This window comes from Entelurus aequoreus, linkage group LG27 (assembly GCF_033978785.1).
Source record: "Entelurus aequoreus isolate RoL-2023_Sb linkage group LG27, RoL_Eaeq_v1.1, whole genome shotgun sequence".
In the NCBI taxonomy this organism is placed as follows: Eukaryota; Metazoa; Chordata; class Actinopteri; order Syngnathiformes; family Syngnathidae; genus Entelurus; species Entelurus aequoreus.
Window position 1 is genome coordinate 12743900 of NC_084757.1, and position 23868 is coordinate 12767767.

Below are 23868 nucleotides of genomic sequence, written 5' to 3' on the forward strand. Positions count from 1 at the left end.
TTCAACTGCAGAAAGACAACAGCGCATGAGTGCTCCCTGCCAACATGAAAGCGAGAGGACCCTTCAACATCATTTTTCTTTACATTCCATTTCAGAAACATGATACATTGAGGAAACAAACGGTACAAAGAGATGGGGTTCTGTGTGAAAACGCAGCAAAAAAAATATTGACTTTTAACAATCATATGACACACACACACAAAAATATCATATTTTCCGGAATACACGTCGCTACTTTTTTCAACACTTTAAGCCGCTTACGAGACAGTGCGGCTAATTTGGGGATAATAAGCCAATAAGTTTTGTATTTAACATACAGTTTTTATATTACACTGACAGACACTGAAAAAGGTGTTATTGATTGTGCTACGGCGCCATCTTTTAAACTAGTTTGCGCACTTGCATGTGCTGCAGGTTGACAATGTACTTCCTGTTTCATGTCGGGATCCATTCGTAGCGTTTCTGCTCAAAAGGATTCTTCATTCGTCATTGTAAGCAACGTTTGTGAGTTTTAAAATAGATCTAAAACAACTCATACTTAATAAACCATCCCATGTATGATGTCTCTAGGAGTGTTTTAATTAGAGATGTCCGATAATGGCTTTTTTGCCGATATCCGATATTGCGATATTGTCCAACTCTTAATTACCGACTCCGATATCAACCGATACCGATATATACAGTCGTGGAATTAACACATTATTATGCCTAATTTTGTTGCGATGCCCCGCTGGATGCATTAAACAATGTAACAAGTTTTTCCAAAATAAATCAACTCAAGTTATGGAAAAAAATGCCAACATGGCACTGCCATATTTATTATTGAAGTCACAAAGTGCATTATTTTTTTTAACATGCCTCAAAACAGCAGCTTGTAATTTGGGACATGCTCTCCCTGAGAGAGCATGAGGAGGTTTAGGTGGGGGTGTAGCAGGGGGTGTATATTGTAGCGTCCCGGAAGAGTTAGTGCTGCAAGGGGTTCTGGGTATTTGTTCTGTTGTGTTTATGTTGTGTTACGGCGTGGATGTTCTCCCAAAATATGTTTGTCATTCTTGTTTGGTGTGGGTTCACAGTGTGGCGCATATTTGTAACAGTGTTTAAGTTGTTTATACGGCTACCCTCAGTGTGACCTGTATGGCTGTTGACCAAGTATGCATGGCATTCACTTATGTGTGTGAAAAGCCGTAGATATTATGTGACTGGGCCGGCACGGAAAGGCAGTGCCTTTAAGGTTTATTGGCGCTCTGTACTTCTCCCTACGTCCGTGTACACAGCGGCGTTTTTAAAAGTCATAAATTTTACTTTTTGAAACCGATACCGATAATTTTGAAACCGATAATATCCGATATTACATTTTAAAGCATTTATCGCCCCGTATTATCGGACATCCCTAGTTTTAATGCATATTTGTATGGGCTATCGTAATGTAATCCTGCTAGCGTTGTTAGCATTAGCAAATATGCTAACACATTCAACGGCATACTTTCTGTATCGTTTCAGTTTCGTAAATTCACCAAGACGTCACCGTGGAGTTATTGAGTCCGTTTAGCTGATTGGAGAACAAGCTTCCGCAGCTAATGGGTCCATGACAATGACTTCTGTTTTGTTTGATCAGCCGTTTTACTGCCGTCTTACAGTCTGGTGCGGATTATATATGTAAAAAGATGTATTTTTTCTCAAATTTGGTGGGTGCGGCTTAAATATTGGTTCGCTTTATAGCCCGGAAAATACAGTAGTTGGTTGTTTAAAGGCAGCTGGAAGAAGGTTTCTGGGGCTACTTCAGTGGTGCACACACCATCTCACAGGGCTTAAGCAGTAAACGTTGCGTTTAAAGAATGACGGCATCAGCATAAATGAAGGGGCGGAGCCTTTGATGTGCGTGAGGCTCTCAGTGATGGGACATTTTCATTAGTTCTCCACTGAGTAATAATAATGAAAAGAGCAGTGGTCATTTTAATTTACCGTCCATGTGACAGGCCGCCATGTCTGCCTCGTCAACGCCGCGCTGGCTTTAATTAACACGAGTGTTTCATATTAACCTCGTCAGATTTGTAGGTGTAATATATTTGCAGCCTCCGTGTGCGATGGTGTGTGTCTGTGCCGTGTCATTAATGCCAGCGGAACATTCTGTCACTCTCATTTCTCAAATCTGCTCTTTTAATCAGAACATTTAAACAGCATTTAAATAAATCTGTGCTCAATGCTTAAAAATAATCTCTCCAAAAATAAATATTTTGATTTATATAAAGTGATTTTGTTCGCTACATAGTGGGAGAAATACGATGTACGTGGATAATCTTCATGTGCTCCCTCAGACCACAAACTGACCTCTGATCAGTGTTGGGATGTCCCCTCAGGTGGAAAAAAAAAAAGGTGCCGAGTGCTCACCTTCCTGTTCCTGGATCAGCTTGACATCAGGACTCGGGTCCAACACTTTGGGAAAAAGCTCTGATCTGGGGGGGGGGGGGGGGGGGGGGGTCAGCGGGCCAGCGTGGTGATGAGGCTGGCGCACATCTCGAAGAAGTCCATGGTGTGCGAACCCTGGCGCGGGGCGAGCGCCGGCGAGCTGCCGCTCAGCGAGCCCGGCAGCGACGAGCTGAGCTGAGGCACCTCCACCGAGTCCAAGCTGAGCCTCGGCCGATGCAGGCCCGCCGTCGAGCCGGACCGCTTGGGGGTGGACGAGCCCGACTTGAAGCCCACCGCATCGATGATGTCATCTGGAAGTACATGAACAATTGTTATACTTTAGCATTCGCTTTTCTTTGTGTACCGTATTTTCCGGACTATACGGCGCGCTTAAAATCTAAAGTGCGCCTAATGTACAGAATAATTCTGGTTTTGCTTACCGACCTCGAAGCAATTTTATTTGGTACATGGTGTAATGTTAAGTGTGACCAGTAGACGGCAGTCAAACATAAGAGATACGTGTAGACTGCACTATGATGGCAATAAGTCTCAAGTAAACAACACCAACATTTTATATGTTCCATTGAGAATATAGAACATTACACACGGCGCTCAAAAATCTATCAAAATGTTTTAGTAGGACTTTGGTAAGCTACGAAGCCACACCCCTTGATGGATTGTCGGCGCATTAAACATATATGGTGTTTTGTTTCGCAATATTATGCAAAAGCAACTTTTCTTACTTTCTGGTACCTGCTGATCTGTATTTTGGATCTGCATAAATCCTGAAAAATTGCGCATGTCCACCTTTATAGTCTGTGCCGACCCCTTAGTCGATAAGCTTCTTCTTTTTCTCTATCTTCTTGTTATGGGACATTCATCCTCCGCTGTTGCCATTTCTAATATAAAGTAGTGTAAAGTTCTTACTTATATCTGTCAGTAAACTCGCCATGAAAGCGCTAAAACATACCGGTGTAGTGAGTTTACATTATTCACCCAAGGAACTTTAGTTATTAGAGAGTTCCGGTCGGACGGTTTTTCAAGGGACACATTTTTGGCCTTGTTGTGGTTTCCGGATGAGGAGATGCTGCTCCGTTACTGATGTAAGTAAAGTCTGAATGTCATTAAAACAGTTAGCTCCATCTTTTCACACTTCTTCCACTCCCGTCCTTGCTCGCTACAACAAAGATGACGGAGAAAAGACGCTGCATAAGGTGAGCCACGTAAATAAGACCGCCCACAAAGCGGCTGTCAGAAAGCGGCTTGAAGATGATCTGTAAAACATCATCTATGCAACATTTTGACCAAAGAACCACCATTACATGTTATGTAGACCACAAGGAAGTGTTTCACATTTAGAAAAAAAAATTATAACAACATGCCTCCTTTAATGCGCCCTATAATCCGGTGCGCCTTATATATGAAAAAGATCGAAAATCGACCATTCATCGGCAGTGCGCCTTATAATCCAGTGCGCCCTATGGTCCGGAAAATACGGTACTAAGAAATTTGATGATGATAGATGATGCCCTAGAACCCCACACTGAACTTATTGTGATGTGCGTGTTTCCCAAACATTCTTATATTAGCAGTCCACGTATTACTATTTTTTTTATTGCAAATTCGGACCGTTCCAAATGGATTTGGGGCAATGTTCTCTAAAAACATTATAAAAAGGGGCTGTCTGTAAATGTATCTTGTTGTTATAACTTCATAAAGTAGGTCCTGGTGGCGGTATACGCTTGCTTATACACACACCCGTGGTCTGCCAGAGAATAAGAAGATGTAGCAGGAGGGATCAGTGTTGCCAACTCAGCAACTTTGTCAACTTAATGTGTATTATACAAACCCCATTTCCATATGAGTTGGGAAATTGTGTTAGATGTAAATATAAACGGAATACAATGATTTGCAAATCCTTTTCAACCCATATTCAGTTGAATGCACTACAAAGACAACATATTTGATGTTCAAACTCATAAACTTAATTTTTTTTGGCAAATAATAATTAACTTAGAATTTCATGACTGCAACACGTGCCAAGGTAGTTGGGAAAGGGCATGTTCACCACTGTGTTACATGGCCTTTCCTTTTAACAACACTCAGTAAACGTTTGGGAACTGAGGAGACACATTTTTGAAGCTTCTCAGGTGGAATTCTTTCCCATTCTTGCTTGATGTACAGCTTAAGTTGTTCAACAGTCCGGGGGTCTCCGTTGTGCTATTTTAGGCTTCATAATGCGCCACACATTTTCAATGGGAGACAGGTCTGGACTACAGGCAGGCCAGTCTAGTACCCGCACTCTTTTACTATAAAGCCATGTTGATGTAACACGTGGCTTGGCATTGTCTTGCTGAAATAAGCAGGGGCGTCTATGGTAACGTTGCTTGGATGGCAACATATGTTGCTCCAAAACCTGTATGTACCTTTCAGCATTAATGGTGCCTTCACAGATGTGTAAGTTACCCATGTCTTGGGCACTAATACACCCCCATACCATCACAGATGCTGGCTTTTACACTTTGCGCCTATAACAATCCGGATGGTTCTTTTCCTCTTTGGACCGTAGATGGTGAAATCCCTAAATTCCTTGCAATAGCTGGTTGAGAAAGGTTTTTCTTAAACTGTTCAACAATTTGCTCACGCATTTGTTGACAAAGTGGTGACCCTCGCCCCATCCTTGTTTGTGAATGACTGAGCATTTCATGGAATCTACTTTTATACCCAATCATGGCACCCACCTGTTCCCAATTTGCCTGTTCACCTGTGGGATGTTCCAAATAAGTGTTTGATGAGCATTCCTCAACTTTATCAGTATTTATTGCCACCTTTCCCAACTTCTTTGTCACGTGTTGCTGGCATCAAATTCTAAAGTTAATGATTATTTGCAATAAAAAAAATGTTTATCAGTTTGAACATCAAATATGTTGTCTTTGTTGCATATTCAACTGAATATGGGTTGAAAATGATTTGCAAATCATTGTATTCCGTTTATATTTACATCTAACACAATTTCCCAACTCATATGGAAACAGGGTTTGTACTTATGCAAGAGAAAATGTTGTTGTAAGCTGCGAGGTGTGTCTGTTAAAATCATGGTTGTTTTTACAAATGATGACAGATGTGAACAAGAGCATGTATTGTCTATGTGTTATGATGTAAATGATAGGTGTGGTTGTAATGTATAAGTACACTACCGTTCAAAAGTTTGGGGTCACCCAAACAATTTTGTGGAATAGCCTTCATTTCTAAGAACAAGAATAGACTGTCGAGTTTCAGATGAAAGTTCTCTTTTTCTGGCCATTTTGAGCGTTTAATTGACCCCACAAATGTGATGCTCCAGAAACTCAATCTGCTCAAAGGAAGGTCAGTTTTGTAGCTTTTGTAACGAGCTAAACTGTTTTCAGATGTGTGAACATGATTGCACAAGGGTTTTCTAATCATCAATTAGCCTTCTGAGCCAATGAGCAAACACATTGTACCATTAGAACACTGGAGTGATAGTTGCTGGAAATGGGCCTCTATACACCTATGTAGATATTGCACCAAAAACCAGACATTTGCAGCTAGAATAGTCATTTACCACATTAGCAATGTATAGAGTGTATTTCTTTAAAGTTAAGACTAGTTTAAAGTTATCTTCATTGAAAAGTACAGTGCTTTTCCTTCAAAAATAAGGACACTTCAATGTGACCCCAAACTTTTGAACGGTAGTGTATGTGTCAATGAAAGGGCATTTTATGACTTTTCTTAATTTGACTACATTTTATTGTTGTCATTTTATTGCATTGAACTGGTTGCTCAGTACAATTTATTGTAATTGTACCACTTATTGGATTCAAACTCCAAATATTTTTTGTGAGGAGATGAAATGACATGAAAATAATTATATTATAGTGCCACTGCATAGTAAAGAGCTGGTATGATTGTTTTGTTTGTCACCCACCGTCAATGCTCTTGAAGTCGAGCAGGTAGGATCTGTTGTCCACCTGGTAGAGTTGCAGACTCATCTTCACCAGGTTGCCCGTCACTGGGTTTTTCCTGCGCACCCGCAGGTGGTACGGGTTCACCACCTGGCACACAAACAAGGTGATCGCATGCTGTGTTGATCAGCATTGATTGATTGATTGAGACTTTTATTAGTAGGTTGCACAGTACAGTACATATTCCGTACAATTGACCACTAAATGGTAACACCCGAATAAGTTTTTCAACTTGTTTAAGTGGGGGCCACGTAAATCAATTCATGGCATATTTCCCACGTACCTTCCAATCGAAGCCCAGTTGTTTCATGGCCCTGTAGACCTCGGCCATGATGTCGTAGGGTCGGCTCTGGCTCCGAATGCCCAGGTGCCACTTGGCCTTCTTCACGGCCAGCGGTTTGGGTCGGGTGGTGTTGAGGGCGTCCAGGGGACAGCGGGCCTTGGGGCTGTCGGCCAGCAGCGGGGGCATCCTCTCCGGGTGGGGCTTGACCCCCGGGGGCAGCGGCAAGCCCTCCTCTATGAAGGAGCCCTGAGGCGGACTGGAGGCCAGGTAGAACTCGCTGGCCTGCGTCATGATGCGCCGGTTGTCTATGATGAGGTGATAGGCCACCGCGAGCTGGTCCTGCGTGGCCACAACACAATGAAACATTACAAATAGAGATGGCTTTTTTGCCGATATCCCATATCCCGATATTGTTCAACTCTTAATTACCGATCCCGATATCAACCGATACCGATATATACAGTCGTGGAATTAACACGTTATTATGCCTAATTTTGTTGTGATGCCCCGCTGGATGCATTAAACAATGTAACAAGGTTTTCCAAAATAAATCAACTCAAGTTATGGAAAAAAAAAGCCCACATGGCACTGCCATATTTATTATTGAAGTCACAAAACAGCAGCTTGGAATTTGGGACATGCTCTCCCTGAGAGAGTATGAGGAGGTTGAGGTGGGCGGGGCTGGGCTGGGGGGGCGGGGTTGAGGTGGGGGTAGGGGTAGCGGGGGTGTAGATTGTAGCGTCCCGGAAGAGTTAGTGCTGCAAGGGGTTCTGGGTATTTGTTCTGTTGTGTTTATGTTGTGTTACGGTGCGGATGTTCTCCCGAAATGTGTTTGTCATTCTTGTTTGGTGTGGGTTCACAGTGTGGCGCATATTTGTAACAGTGTTAAAGTTGTTTATACGTCCACCCTCAGTGTGACCTGTATGGCTGTTGACCCAAAATGCCTTGCATTCACTGGTGTGTGTGAAAAGCCGTAGATATTATGTGATTGGGCCGGCACGCAAAGGCAGTGCCTTTAAGGTTTATTGGCGCTCTACTTCTCCCTACGTCCGTGTACACAGCGCCGTTTTAAAAAGTCATACATTTTACTTTTTGAAACCGATACAGATAATTTCCAATATTACATTTTAAAGCATTTATCGGGTATTACCCGATATTATCGGACATCTCTAATGTATATACTGTATATATATACACTACCGTTCAAAAGTTTGGGGTCACACTGAAATGTCCTTATTTATGAAGGAAAAGCACTGTACTTTTCAATGAAGATAACTTTAAACTAGTCTTAACTTTAAAGAAATACACTCTATAGATTGCTAATGTGGTAAATGACTATTCTAGCTGCAAATGTCTGGTTTTTGGTGCAATATCTACATAGGTGAATGGTACAATGCGTTTGCTCATTGGCTCAGAAGGCTAATTGATGATTAGAAAACCCTTGTGCAATCATGTTCACACATCTGAAAACAGTTTAGCTCGTTACAGAAGCTACAAAACTGACCTTCCTTTGAGCAGATTGAGTTTCTGGAGCATCACATTTGTGGGGTCAATTAAACGCTCAAAATGGCCAGAAAAAGAGAACTTTCATCTGAAACTCGACAGTCTATTCTTGTTCTTAGAAATGAAGGCTATTCCACAAAATTGTTTGGGTGACCCCAAACTTTTGAACGGTACTGTATATATATATATATATATTAGGGCTGCAACAACTAATCGATTAAAATCGATTATAAAAATAGTTGCCGATTAATTTAGTCATCGATTCGTTGGATCTATGCTATGCGCATGCGCAGAGGCTTTAAAAAAAAAAAAAAAAAATTTTTTTTTTTTTTTTTTAAAATAAATCTTTATTTATAAACTGCAACATTTACAAACAGCTGAGAAATCAATCAATCAATGTTTATTTATATAGCCCTAAATCACAAGTGTCTCAAAGGGCTGTACAAGCCAAACAATAATCAAAATAAGTATGGTGCCAGTCGTTAGTTGCAGCCCTAATATATATATATATATATATGTATATATATATATATATATATATATATATATATATATATATATATATATATATATATATATATATATATATATATATATATATATATATATATATATATATATTGTTCACTTCCGTGACGACGTCCTTCAAGTTTTGTAATCATCCAAAAATATCAAACAGCTGAAATGCGCCAAATATGAATAAGTGTTTTGCATTTTTCCCATCATGCATTGTAATGGATTTAAATGGGTGTAATTTTGAATGTTTTACGGTGATTTGACATTTTTTATTAGAACATCCACAATGTTCAGTGAGCATGTTGTGTAACGTGTGTTGATTTTTTTTGTAGCATTTTTTTTTTTGGCCGCAATGACATCTCTAATTACAAAACATTAAGAAAAGACGGTGACCCCGGCTGACTTGGGTGTACCTGAGGATCGCCGCTGTAGAGGCTGGAAACAACCTCCGCCTCGGTGCACTCAAACTTGTCGCACACCTCCTTCACGGCCTCCTCGTCCAAGACCGTGGCGTCATACGACGGGTCCTCGGGGAACAGGTAGCCCGGCAGGTCCTGTTTGAACCACTCGTGCTCCCTGAAAGACGGACACACGTGAAGCCACGCCCACTTTGGATTGAGGGGGCCTGGCTCAAGACCTGATGTCCTTGATGGTGGCTCTCTTCAGCGGGTCCACCTGCAGCATGAACATCAGCAGCGAGGCCACCGAGCGGGTCAGATACTCCGGGATGTAAAAGACGCCGCCTCTGATCTTCTTGAAGAGCGTGGGGACGTGGTCGTCGTCGAAGGGGAGGGTGCCGCACAGGAGTGCGTACAGGATGACGCCACAGCTCCAGATGTCCACCTCTGGGCCCGCGTACAGCCTGGGATGTCAACACTGACTGATTATTGTTGCTTAAAACTTGTCAAAAATGTTAATCACAGGAATTTATGTTGCCCATTCCGATACCGATCAACCATGAGTGACATCGGCTGATACCAATACCAATCACATGTATTAACTAGGGCTGGACCAGGGGTCGGCAACCCAAAATGTTGACAGAGCCATATTGGAACTAAAATACAAAAAAAAAATCTGTCTGAAGCCGCAAAAAATTTAAAATTCATTAAAAAATAATTGTTATAATGAAGAAAACACATGATGTAAGTGTCTATATTAGCCTACTATCAAAATGACTCTAAAAGTCTTATATAAGTGTTACAATGAAGACAACACATGAGGTACAGTCAGAGCCTATAATAGCCTATTTACTTTAATAGTCTTATATAAGTGTTATAATGAAGACAACACATGATTTAAGAGCCTATATTGGTTATATTAGCCTACCATCAAAATGACTTTAAAAAAGTCTTATATAAGTGTTATAATGAAGACAACACATGATGTAAGTGTCTATATTAGCTATATTAGCCTACTATCAAAATGACTTTAAAAGTCTTAAATAAGTGTTATAATGAAGACAACACATGATGTAAGTGTCTATATTAGCCTACTATCAAAATGACTCTAAAAGTCTTATATAAGTGTTATAATGAAGACAACACATGATGTAAGTGTCTATATTAGCTATATTAGCCTACTATCAAAATGACTTTAAAAGTCTTATATAAGTGTTATAATGAAGACAACACATGATGTAAGTGTCTATATAAGCCTACTATCAAAATGACTCTAAAAGTCTTATATAAGTGTTATAATGAAGACAACACATGATGTGTCTATATTAGCCTACTATCAAAATGACTCTAAAAGTCTTATATAAGTGTTATAATGAAGACAACACATGATGTAAGTGTCTATATTAGCTATATTAGCCTACTATCAAAATGACTTTAAAAGTCTTGTATAAGTGTTATAATGAAGACAACACATGATGTAAGTGTCTATATTAGCTATATTAGCCTACTATCAAAATGACTCTAAAAGTCTTATATAAGTGTTAAAATGAAGACAACACACGATGTACAGTCAGAGCCTATATTAGCTATATTAGCCTACTATCAAAATTACTTTAATAGTCTTATATAAGTATTATAATGAAGACAACACATGATGTGTCTATTAGCCTACTATCAAAATTACTTTAATAGTCTTATATAAGTGTTATAATGAAGGCACCACATGATGTAAGTGTCTATATTGGTTATATTAGCCTACTATCAAAATGACTTTAAAAGTCTTATATAAGTGTTATAATGAAGACAACACATGATGTAAGTGTCTATATTAGCTATATTAGCCTACTATCAAAATGACTTTAAAAGTCTTAAATAAGTGTTATAATGAAGACAACACATGATGTAAGTGTCTATATTAGCCTACTATCAAAATGACTCTAAAAGTCTTATATAAGTGTTATAATGAAGACAACACATGATGTAAGTGTCTATATTAGCTATATTAGCCTACTATCAAAATGACTTTAAAAGTCTTATATAAGTGTTATAATGAAGACAACACATGATGTAAGTGTCTATATTAGCTATATTAGCCTACTATCAAAATGACTTTAAGTCTTATATAAGTGTTATAATGAAGACAACACATGATGTAAGTGTCTATATTAGCCTACTATCAAAATGACTCTAAAAGTCTTATATAAGTGTTACAATGAAGACAACACATGATGTGTCTATATTAGCCTACTATCAAAATGACTCTAAAAGTCTTATATAAGTGTTTTAATGAAGACAACACATGATGTAAGTGTCTATATTAGCTATATTAGCCTACTATCAAAATGACTTTAAAAGTCTTATATAAGTGTTATAATGAAGACAACACATGATGTAAGTGTCTATATTAGCCTACTATCAAAATGACTCTAAAAGTCTTATATAAGTGTTAAAATGAAGACAACACATGATGTACAGTCAGAGCCTATATTAGCTATATTAGCCTACTATCAAAATTACTTTAATAGTCTTGTATAAGTATTATAATGAAGACAACACATGATGTGTCTATTAGCCTACTATCAAAATTACTTTAATAGTCTTATATAAGTGTTATAATGAAGGCACCACATGATGTAAGTGTCTATATTAGCTATATTAGCCTACTATCAAAATGACTTTAAAAGTCTTATATAAGTGTTATAATGAAGACAACACATGATGTAAGTGTCCATATTAGCCTACTATCAAAATGACTCTAAAAGTCTTATACAAGTGTTATAATGAAGACAACACATGATGTAAGTGTCTATATTAGCTATATTAGCCTACTATCAAAATGACTCTAAAAGTCTTATATAAGTGTTAAAATGAAGACAACACATGATGTACAGTCAGAGCCTATATTAGCTATATTAGCCTACTATCAAAATTACTTTAATAGTCTTATATAAGTATTATAATGAAGACAACACATGATGTGTCTATTAGCCTACTATCAAAATTACTTTAATAGTCTTATATAAGTGTTATCATGAAGGCACCACATGATGTAAGTGTCTATATTGGTTATATTAGCCTACTATCAAAATGACTTTAAAAGTCTTATATAAGTGTTATAATGAAGACAACACATGATGTAAGTATCTATATTAGCCTACTATCAAAATGACTCTAAAAGTCTCATATAAGTGTTATAATGAAGACAACACATGATGTAAGTGTCTATATTAGCTATATTAGCCTACTATCAAAATGACTCTAAAAGTCTTGTATAAGTGTTAAAATGAAGACAACACATGATGTACAGTCAGAGCCTATATTAGCTATATTAGCCTACTATTAAAATTACTTTAATAGTCTTATATAAGTATTATAATGAAGACAACACATGATGTAAGTGTCTATATTAGCTATATTAGCCTACTATCAAAATGACTCTAAAAGTCTTATATAAGTGTTAAAATGAAGACAACACATGATGTAAGTGTCTATATTAGCTATATTAGCCTACTATCAAAATGACTCTAAAAGTCTTATATAAGTGTTAAAATGAAGACAACACATGATGTACAGTCAGAGCCTATATTAGCTATATTAGCCTACTATCAAAATTACTTTAATAGTCTTATATAAGTGTTATTAATGAATACAACACATGATGTACGGTAAGAGCCTGTATTAGCTATATTAGCCTACTATCAAAATTACTTTAATAGTCTTATATAAGTGTTATAATGAAGACAACACATGATGTAAGTGTCTATATTGGTTATATTAGCCTACTATCAAAATTACTTTAAAAGTCTTATGTAAGTGTTATAATGAAGACAACACATGATGTATAGTAAGAGCCTGTATTAGCTATTTTAGCCTACTATCAAAAATTACTTTAAAAGTCTTGTATGACAACACATGATGTAAGAGCCTATATTGGTTATATTAGCCTACTATCAAAATGACTAATAGTCTTATATAAGTGTTATAACGAAGACAACACATGATGTAAGTGTCTATATTAGCTATATTAGCCTACTATCAAAATTATAGGAGTGCTAGTTTGCTGTTAGCGGTGACACAGTGAGCTATTGTATCCTCCTACGGTGTGTAGTGAAGCATGTTTAGCTATTGCTCGTTCTGCAGGGATGATACTTGTAAGAAACTCACTTTATTCGTGGCCATAGAGGCAAGGATTAGTGATTTAGAAGTAGCTACAACAGCGCAGACTGCAGATGGATGTTAGCTGTTTTAAAGCACTTCTTCCTGAGGGCGTTTCAGTGCTACAGCTTCACCTTTATCGTTAGTTTTTAGGCCAATATGCGTCAGTTCGCCCTTTTCGGTCTGCTTGTAAGTACACCGTGATTGTGCGCTGCCGAACATGCTCCTCTGCTCGTAAAACCAGCAATGTCACGATGTGTGGAGGGGGGCGTGGTCTGCGGGCCTGCCACGGAGCGGGGTGTGTAAGGCCCGGCCTCGAAGCACAGCTGGCAGGTGATTGGATTACCCAGCTGGGGCTGATCATCCAATCACCTGCTATGATTATTAGAAGCAGCCGGGCCGAGACACCGTTGGGGGGAGTTGGAGTTCTGTAGCAGACGCACACTGGACATTCAGGGACTGAAAAGTCGCCGAGCAGAGTTGTGACCTGGTGTGTTAGCACAATAAAAGATTGTTCAACCCAGACCCCCCGGCTTCTGAGCAGATCTATTTCGGTCAGGAGAACCCACAGGAGGGAAACCTCTACACGGTACTTTTCAAACAGAGTATAGTAACGTTTTTTGATGCATTAGTACCGCGATACTATACTAGTACCGGTATACCGTACAACCTTAAAAACAAGTGGCACATCCAGATTACTCAATATTCATGCACACTAACACACTCGCACCTTCCCGAGATGACCTCTGGGGCGGCGTAGTTGGGCGACCCGCAGCTGGTCCTCAGGAACTCGCCGTCAGACATCATGTTTGACAGACCTGACAAATACACCAACAACATGAGGCAACATCTGCACAATATGACAACATGGATCCAATAATTATTTTTTATTTAAATAATGTGTTTGCAAGGGTGGTTAATAATATTCTGCCTCTTTCATGTGGCCGAATACACTCGCGGCATGATACCTTACAGTGGTTCCCACACATTCATTTATTTGTGGCGGCCCGCCACGAAAGAATTACGTCCGCCACTAATAAAAAATTTTTTTTTTAAATATATATATATTTTTTTGTCCTGTCCAGCTTCTCAGGCAAATCATATAGTTGATGTAGATGCCCATATAGGCTGTTCAGATTTACTTTACAAAACAGAAGTGTAGGATACTTCTCTTGTTGCCTTATTTGTATTTGACCACTACTGTTTTCTGTTTATTTGTCACTGACTGTGGCAGGACACCTCTGCCTCTGTTTCACTTTATGTTGCTGGTAAATAATATGGTTGTAGTAGTAGGCTAAAGTTAAATTATTTAGTATGCACTAATTAAAGGGGCAGAGCTTTAAGAGACATTTTAGCTTTTATATTTTATAAGATATATTTTTTGTAAGAAGCACAATTAATAAATGTATTTCAGTGAATAACTTATTGTTCAAATCTGTATATAAATATGTACATAAAGTGTTGTAATTATATTGTAAAAAAAAAATTATATTGGAAAAAATGGTTGGATGGACGTTTAAAACAAAACTGTTATTATTAATTAGTAAGTATACATTTTTTGAGCATTTTTAGAGAAAATCATATCATTGTAGTAAATTATGCAAATTAATCGATGATGTCATGGTGACCACGCCCATAGCCACGCCCCCACCGCCACAGGTATCTTGGCAGTTTATGGGAAACACTGCCTTATACCTCATCAAAAGTGGGCATTGTTACAATTTGTACATTGGTGCACCTATTGTGTTTGGGGAGCCTCTGAGGTGAAAGAGTATGGAGGCTAATAATGACACTCTTTATACTCCTTTACCCACCATGTCTCTAATCTCCGTTAACAAAGACCGTCTAATGGGATAAGTCCCCCCCCATTGCGCCTGGCAGGGCGTCAGCCTAACACTTGAAGACCAGACGCTGCGCTACGTGCTGACCTTCCCGTTTATCTTTCATCCCGCTGTCCTCAACGCTCCCTGGGACTGCTCGCCAGTCTGCTGCTGTCTAAACAAAACCCTCCATCCCGCTGGGTGTCTCTCTCCCTATCAGGTGACACCGGGCCTCCAGGCACCCTGCCAGACCTGATATGGAGACCTGCCCGTTGCCCCTCACACCCTGTTGCTCACTTTGGCCTTCGGGCATTTGGAAAAATAGACTTTCCACCTTTACAGTTAAAGCAAAAGTGTGACGATAACCATAGAAATTAGAGATGTCCGATAATGGCTTTTTTGCCGATACCCGATATTCCGATATTGTCCAACTCTTAATTACCGATTCCGATATCAACCGATACAGTCGTGGAATTAACACATTATTATGCCTAATTTTGTTGCGATGCCCCGCTGGATGCATTAAACAATGTAACAAGGTTTTCCAAAATAAATCAACTCAAGTTATGGGAAAAAAATGCCAACATGGCACTGCCATATTTATTATTGAAGTCACAAAGTGCTTTTTTTTTTTAACATGCCTCAAAACAGCAGCTTGGAATTTGGGACATGCTCTCCCTGAGAGAGCATGAAGAGGTTGAGGTGGGCGGGGTTTTAGGGGGGTGGGGGGGGGGGGGGGGGGGGTAGGGGTAGCGTATATTGTAGTGTTCCGGAAGAGTTAGTGCTGCAAGGGGTTCTGGGTATTTGTTCTGTTGTGTTTATGTTGTGTTTCGGTGCGGATGTTCTCCCGAAATGTGTTTGTCATTCTTGTTTGGTGTGGGTTCACAGTGTGACGCATATTTGTGACAGTGTTAAAGTTGTTTATAAGGCCACCCTCAGTGTGACCTGTATGGCTGTTGACCAAGAACGCCATGCATTCACTTGTGTGTGTGAAGAGCCGTAGATATTATGTGACTGGGCCGGCACGCAGAGGCAGTGCCTTTAAGGTTTATTGGCGCTCTGTACTTCTCCCTACGTCCGTGTACACAGCGGCGTTTTAAAAAGTCATACATTCTACTTTTTGAAACAGATACCGATAATTTCCGATATTACATTTTTAAAGCATTTATCTCTAATATATATATATATATATATATATATATATATATATATATATATATATATATATATATATATACATATATATATATATACATATATATACATATATGTATATATATATTTACATATATATATATATAGATATATATATATATATACATATACATATATATATACATATACATATAGATATATATATATATATATATATATATATATATATATATACATATACATATATATATACATATACATACATATATATATACATATATATATATATATATATATATATATATATATACATATACATATATACATATACATATACATATACATATATATATATATATATATATATAATGTGTATATTGTTCACTTCCGTGACGACCTCCTTAAAGTTTTGTAATCATCCAAAAATATCAAACAGCCGTAATGCGCCAAATATGAATAAGTGTTTTGCATTTTTCCCATCATGCATTGCAATGGATTTAAATGGGTGTAATTTTGAATGTTTTACGGTGATTGGGCACCGGCTTCTGTTTATTGATGTGTGTCCCCACCTGCCACTGCCACTAATCACTCCCCTATATTTGTCCAGTGCACCTCTTCGTGACAGTTACGTTGTTTCATTGCTCCACTCAGACTGTCTAGTCGTTTGCGACCATTTGAGTTCCAGTTAGCTTCACGCTGGGCTAATGCCATAGATGTTTTTGTGCCTCGTACTGGAATCAAACAAGCATTCTTACTGGAAAGACGCTTCCTGCCGTCCTTTGCATCCTGGGAGAAACGACAGTCGCAACAATGCGGCCGCAACGTGACAGAATTTTCACTTTTAATATGTGCGCATTAATATAAAATGTTATAAATACAATTTTTCCGCTGTCTGCTCTATTGCAGCGGTCGTGCGGAAACTATTACTGCGTATATAAAGTTCTCGGTACTTCCTGCAGTTCGGAGTAAATTTGTATTAAACCATTAATTGATCTAAGTTTTTAAATCGAATTAATCAATTGATGACTTGTTGCAGCCCTATATGACTGTAAGATAATTAGTGAATCATCCATCAATAACCAATGTAGAGTTGGGCGTTTCCATGAAGAAAATCTTACCAAAGTCTGCAATCTTGGCGTTCTTGCTGGCGTCCAGCAGGACATTTTCAGGTTTGAGGTCCCTGTGGACCACCATGTGACGGTGACAGTAATCCACAGCTGAGATGATTTGCTGGAAAAGGCGGCGGGCTTCGGTGTCCTCCACCTGTGGATGACAGCAGGAACAAAAAGTGGAAATGTTATAACCTCTCGTTTAAGAATATCATGTTTGGGTTTTGGTCATGCAACGGTTTACATTCACACTGCATTGTTAAAGGGGAAATGCATTTTATTGGGGGAATTTTGTCTATCATTCACAATTCTTATGTGAGACAAGAACAAATATGGTTGGTTTTTTTTAAGGATTCTAAATAGTAAATACATGCGATCAGGGTTTCCCCTCAATGTAATTGAATGTGGCGTGCCGCCACGCCATTTTTATTGCAGTCACACCTTGAAAATACGTATTTTTTTTACTTGAAACCAACTTAAAGTAATATAATCAGTGTTTCCCATAAACCGCCAAGATACCTGTGGCGGTGGGGGCGTGGTTATGGGCGTGGCTATGGGCGTGGTCACCATGACATCATCGGGTAATCTGCATAATTTACAACAATGATATGATTTTCTCTAAAAAAGCTCAAAAAATGTATACTTACTAATTAATAACAGTTTTGTTTTAAAACGTCCATCCATCCATCCATCCATCCATTTTACAATATAATTACACTTTAACACTTTATGTACATATTTATATACAGATTTGAACAATAAGTTATACACTGAAATATATTTATTAATTGTGGTTCTTACAAAAAATATATCTTATAAAATATAAAAGCTAAAATGTCTCTTAAAGCTCTGCCCCTTTAATTAGTGCATACTAAATAATTTAACTTTAGCCTACTACTACAACCATATTATTTACCAGCAACATAAAGTGAAACAGAGGCAGAGGTGTCCTGCCACAGTCAGTAACAAATAAACAGAAAACAGTAGTGGTGGTAGATAGACACAAAGCTTCATCAAACATCTGATTCACTGAACAAAGAGCTCCAAAAATCTTGATCCTACACTTCTCTTTTGTAAAGTAAATCTGAACAGCCGATATGGGCATCTACATCAACTATATGATCTGCCTGAGAAGCTGGACAGGACAAAAAAAAATGAATAAATAAATAAATAAAAAATACAAAAACATTTTTTTATTTGTGGCGGCCTTAATTCTTTCGTGGCGGGCCGCGACAAATGAATGTGTGGGAAACACTGATAATATATTGTAGCCCCCAGAAGAAATCACAAAGTCAGACGCTATTTTTAACTTTCGTCTTGTGAGTTCGCGCTTCTCCCCGCCAATCACCTTTCAGGCACGGACGATGTGTTTGCCAAACACGGGAAAAACAAACATCAAATCCAAACCGAACGAACATAAAACATTAACTGGCCGTTACAGTATGAACTAGGGCTGGGCGATATGGCCTTTTTTTAATATCTCGCTATTTTTAGGCCATGTCACGATACGCCATATATATCTCGATATTTTGCCTTAACCTTGAATGAACACTTGATGCATATAATCACAGCAGTATGATGATTCTATGTGTCTACATTAAAACATTCTTGTTCAATATATATACATATGCTCATTTTAAACTTTCATGCAGAGAGGGAAATCACAACTAAGTCAATTGACCAAAACTTTATTTATTAAACAGTTATTAAGCAGTAGCACAAACATTCATGTCATTTCAAAACAGAAAGTGCAAGATTGTCAGAGACATTTTAAAACAAGCTATTAGTGCACTTTAGTGCATGATGTCACTAAGATGACATATCAAAACAACACTAAATTAAAATGCACTTTTTGTACAGAACGCCACTACAATAGTTTAAAACAAATAAAGTACACTTTTGTGCATGATGTCACACAAGATATTTCAATAACTGTCAAATAAAAATGGGCTGCATAATAGGAAATCAAATAGTGTATGTCCTTCACTATGTGATAGGTTCCTGCGGACGTTATCTCCTTATGTTGTTGACTATTCTTTTCATACGGTGTTGATGTGGAAATGGTGAAATGGTGTGGCACCGAACGCAGATGTTGACATGCGGAGTTTCAAGCACTCTTCATTCTCTAGCGGGTGACTTTTCAAATGATGCTACAAATTAGCAGTGCTGCTTCTTTTTGTAGCAACGCTTTTGTCCCACATTTGACAAATTACGGTTGTCTGTTCGACATATTCCCACTTGAAGCCAAACCACCGCCAGACGATGGGCCCCTGCTGTTTTTCTTGGGAATTAATTCTTCCTTCATTTGTTACCAGATTCGCACATTCTTTCTCTCGTATTACCACTCGCACCACAGCTAACGCTACCCATGCCGCTACCTCTCTGCTCCAACAAAGAGTGAGAAGAGCCTGTAGTGCAGTGGTTCTCAAACTTTTTTTGTCATCCCCCACTTTGGACAAGGGGGAGTTTTCAAGCCCCACCTGCCCCCATCACCCCAACAGAACGCTAATGCCAAGCTTAACATTTTCAAATGTATTGAACATCAAGTAACATCAAGTTGTATACATTAAAACTCAATAACATAAAATTACATCAAGTTCAATAATAACTCAAATAACTGCAGCTGTGGTATAACTTGCATCAAGTTCAATAATAAATAAAACAAAAGTGTTATAACTTTCATCAAGTTCAATAATCCATCCATTTTCTACCGCTTATTCCCTATAAAAGTGTTATAACTTGTATCAAGTTCAATAATAAATCCAAAAAAAGTGTTATAACTTGCATCAAGTTCAATACTAAATCAAATAAAAGTGTTAACTTGCATCAAGTTCAATAATAAATCAAATAAAAGTGTTATAACTTGCATCAAGTTCAATAATAAATCAAATAAAAGTTATAACTTGCATCAAGTTCAATAATAAATCAAATAAAAGTGTTATAACTTGCATCAAGTTCAATAATAAATCAAATAAAAGTGTTATAACTTGCATCAAGTTCAATAATAAATCAAATAAAAGTGTTATAACTTGCATCAAGTTCAATAATAAATCAAATAAAAGTGTTATAACTTGCATCAAGTTCAATAATAAATCAAATAAAAGTGTTATAACTTGCATCAAGTTCAATAATAAATAAAACAAAAGTGTTATAACTTTCATCAAGTTCAATAATCCATCCATCCATCCATTTTCTACCGCTTATTCCCTATAAAAGTGTTATAACTTGTATCAAGTTCAATAATAAATCCAAAAAAAGTGTTATAACTTGCATCAAGTTCAATACTAAATCAAATAAGTGTTAACTTGCATCAAGTTCAATAATAAATCAAATAAAAGTGTTATAACTTGCATCAAGTTCAATAATAAATCAAATAAAAGTGTTATAACTTGCATCAAGTTCAATAATAAATCAAATAAAAGTGTTATAACTTGCATCAAGATCAATAATAAATCAAATAAAAGTGTTATAACTTGCATCAAGTTCAATAATAAATCAAATAACTTGCATCAAGTTCAATAATAAATCAAATAAAAGTGCTACTTTGCAAAAAAAAAGGAGGAGTTACGCATTTGGCAAGACAGGGCAAGTGAACATGAGTTTTACAGTACTCCAGCATTAGTGGCTGCAATGAGCCTGTTTTGCACTGCACAGCTTTTCAAATCGGGGTTGCAGGCTTGACACTGTCACTCTTAAGTCATGCTCAATGTTCAGCTGAGACCTGTACTTCGTTTTGAGTGAAGCAACAGCTGAAAAGGGAAAAGGGCAAAGGGGAGAAGAATGGACACAGCTCTCTGCCCGATGAGTGGATGATTAGCGCGGATGGGTGAAAGTTTGTTCCGCTTAGCCCCGCCCCCAGTAGTTACTGTTGCTCTGTCTGTCAAACTTTCGCTCCTACCTAGAAATTTAAAGCCTACAGGAAAAACAAGTAATTTACATTTTTTTATATAGCGGATTTCACAGACAGAATCAAAATGATTTACAGTGTGTATAGAAAATGAAAGCATAGTAAAAAAAAAAAAAATCTAAGAATAAAATAAAAAAATAAAAAAATTCCTCCCGTTCCTCGCGCCCCACCTGTCATGTCTCTATTCCCCACCACCCCACACTTTGAGAAACGCTGCTGTAGTGTAATGCCCGCAGCTAAAAGCAACTGCGTGAGAACGTATACTCGAATATCACGATATAGTCATTTTGTATATCGCACAGAGACAAACCCGCGATATATCGAGTATATCGATATATCGCCCAGCCCTAGTATGAACTGATATATAATGCCTACTATTTGCACAGTCTTGAAAAGTGATGTACTGAAAACTTGACCACCAAAAAAAACACTTTGATAACTGAGAAACGCGCTACCGAAACCGGATGTAAACAAAACACACGCCATTGTGACTTTCTCGAGCGTTCTCGTGCAAAATGTGCAAATATTAAGAGGACAGGACAGGCTTTTAAGAAGAGAAAGTCCAACTTGAGCAACAGTGCCAAGCAAGTGTGATGTCGAGCTCGTTTCAGCGAGCCTCTTTAGTCAACGACATCGAGGGACAGAAGTAGAGTCTCTACACTGCAAAAAGTCAGTGTTCAAAAACAAGGAAAAAAATTACAAAAATGAGGGGTATTTTACTTGAACTAAGCAAAATTATCTGCCAATAGAACAAGAAAATTTGGCTTGTCAAGACTTTCCAAAACAAGTAAAATTAGCTAACCTCAATGAACCCAAAAATATCTTAAAATAAGTATATTCTCACTAATAACAAGTGCACTTTTCTTGGTAGAAAAAACAAATGAGACCTTTTTTCTCAATATGTTGAAAAATATTCTTAAATGAAATAAATGCTAGTGCCATTATCTTGACATAATGATATGCGCTCGGCATTACATTTCTTAAAACCAGCAAACTTACACTAAAAAGTAGTTTAATGGAAAGGCAACGAGGCAACCGCTCGTTACTCTCGGGGTCTCCTAGCCGCTCAGGCAAATCAAGTTGTCTAAAAATTCATTTTTCCATGGATAACATGACGACAATGCGCCAAGTGCGTGCTCTTTCAGTCAATTAGTGCGCTTTTTTTTTTTAGATTGTAATTTTGAAGAATTTATCTGAATGTGCATGAACTATTTCTGTTCAAAATTGTTTGAAATGTCAAATGTTTCAATATTAACTGTCAGTTTACTGTACTGTGCCAACTGTACTACTATAAGAGTACATCTTTTCTATTGTTGCATTGAAAATAAAACAGCAAAGTCCATTTGGCTGTCATCTGTTTTAATTATGAGACACAATTGTGTCAAAGTCATGATTTTTTATTTCATGCTTGAAATAAGAAATTATTACTTTGGAAAAAGCTGTTTTATACTTGTGAGTGTTTATGACACAGCTTTGCAACAGTTGATATTCTAGTTTCAAGCATGTTTTACTCAATATAGGTCATCAAATCTCAGCAACAAGCTGTAATATCTTACTGAGATCATTTAGGACCAAAACACTTAAAACAAGTAAAACACTCTAACATAAAATCTGCTTAGTGAGAAGAATTATCTTATTAGACAGAAAATAAGCAAATATCACCCTTATTTGAGATATTTAATCTTACTTAGATTTCAGTTTTTGCAGTGTAAACACGACTACATTTTATAATAACACCAAAATAAGATGCTACATTTGTTGCTAGTTGTTTTTAATTTTTTTTAAAAAGTCAATAAAAGTCTGGAAACACTTGAAATAATCTCAACAAAGTACAATGTACAAAAAGGCAACGATAGAAAATATGTCAAAATGTTTTAAAAATATATATTGTTAATACTAATTAATAATAACTGATTTGTTTTAAATGTATGTATACATTTTTTAGCCTTTTTAAAGAAAATCAAATCATAGCAACTTATGATGATATCGTGGTGGCCACGCCCCCACCGCCACAGGTATCTTGGCAGTTTAGGCGATCAAAAGTCCGCTTGCAATGGTGCCTTTGAAGGTCGCTCTATTTTGCTTATAAAGCGCTCTAAAACACATCCAAACTCCTCCATCAAGGTTTCATATACACACTGTAATAATATACGTAATGTAGTAACAGGCACATTCAAAATTATATTTACGTATTTTGATCATTTTAAGTATTCGGCGGCACATTAATTTCAAAGACGCATCACAACGTTTGCTATTTTTTTCCAACAACATCATTGATTTCTACTCACTGCATATCTCATGAGAGCCAAAATACATAATAAAATATCACTTACTGTACAATGCCTGCTGCCATTAGGATGCCTACTGATTGGATGTTGATATATTACCATTTAAATGAAGAATGAATCATAATCTTCACGAAGAAAAAAGATGGGTGGAACCAAGTGCAGACAAAGCATCTTTTCATGTCTTTCTCGCCATTGCTAGGTCTAAGTTGGATGCCAAAGTTGACCAACTTGTCAGATTATGTCTTCATCCTTCTATTATCCAGGTGAGATGCCTTATTTATGATCTAGAATAAACTTTCGAGCTCCGAGGCATGAAAGCAGCTCACCAGCTGCTGATGTCAATAT

At 37.5% G+C, this 23868-nt stretch overlaps 1 protein-coding gene across 1 annotated transcript in view; it reads right to left on the minus strand.

The window, feature by feature from the left end:
- The window catches only part of prkaa2 (protein kinase, AMP-activated, alpha 2 catalytic subunit), a 35404-nt gene that overhangs the window by 222 nt on the left and 11314 nt on the right, over positions 1 to 23868 (minus strand). The window contains exons 4-10 of the mRNA XM_062038485.1: positions 17338 to 17482; positions 13975 to 14062; positions 9329 to 9553; positions 9105 to 9267; positions 6673 to 7011; positions 6353 to 6479; positions 1 to 2717 (exon numbers count right to left, since the gene is read on the minus strand). The exon at positions 1 to 2717 is cut by the window's left edge and continues 222 nt beyond it. Of these exons, the coding sequence (XP_061894469.1) occupies positions 2479 to 2717; positions 6353 to 6479; positions 6673 to 7011; positions 9105 to 9267; positions 9329 to 9553; positions 13975 to 14062; positions 17338 to 17482 (1326 nt within the window). The 3' untranslated portion in view covers positions 1 to 2478. The remainder of the gene's footprint in view (positions 2718 to 6352; positions 6480 to 6672; positions 7012 to 9104; positions 9268 to 9328; positions 9554 to 13974; positions 14063 to 17337; positions 17483 to 23868) is intronic.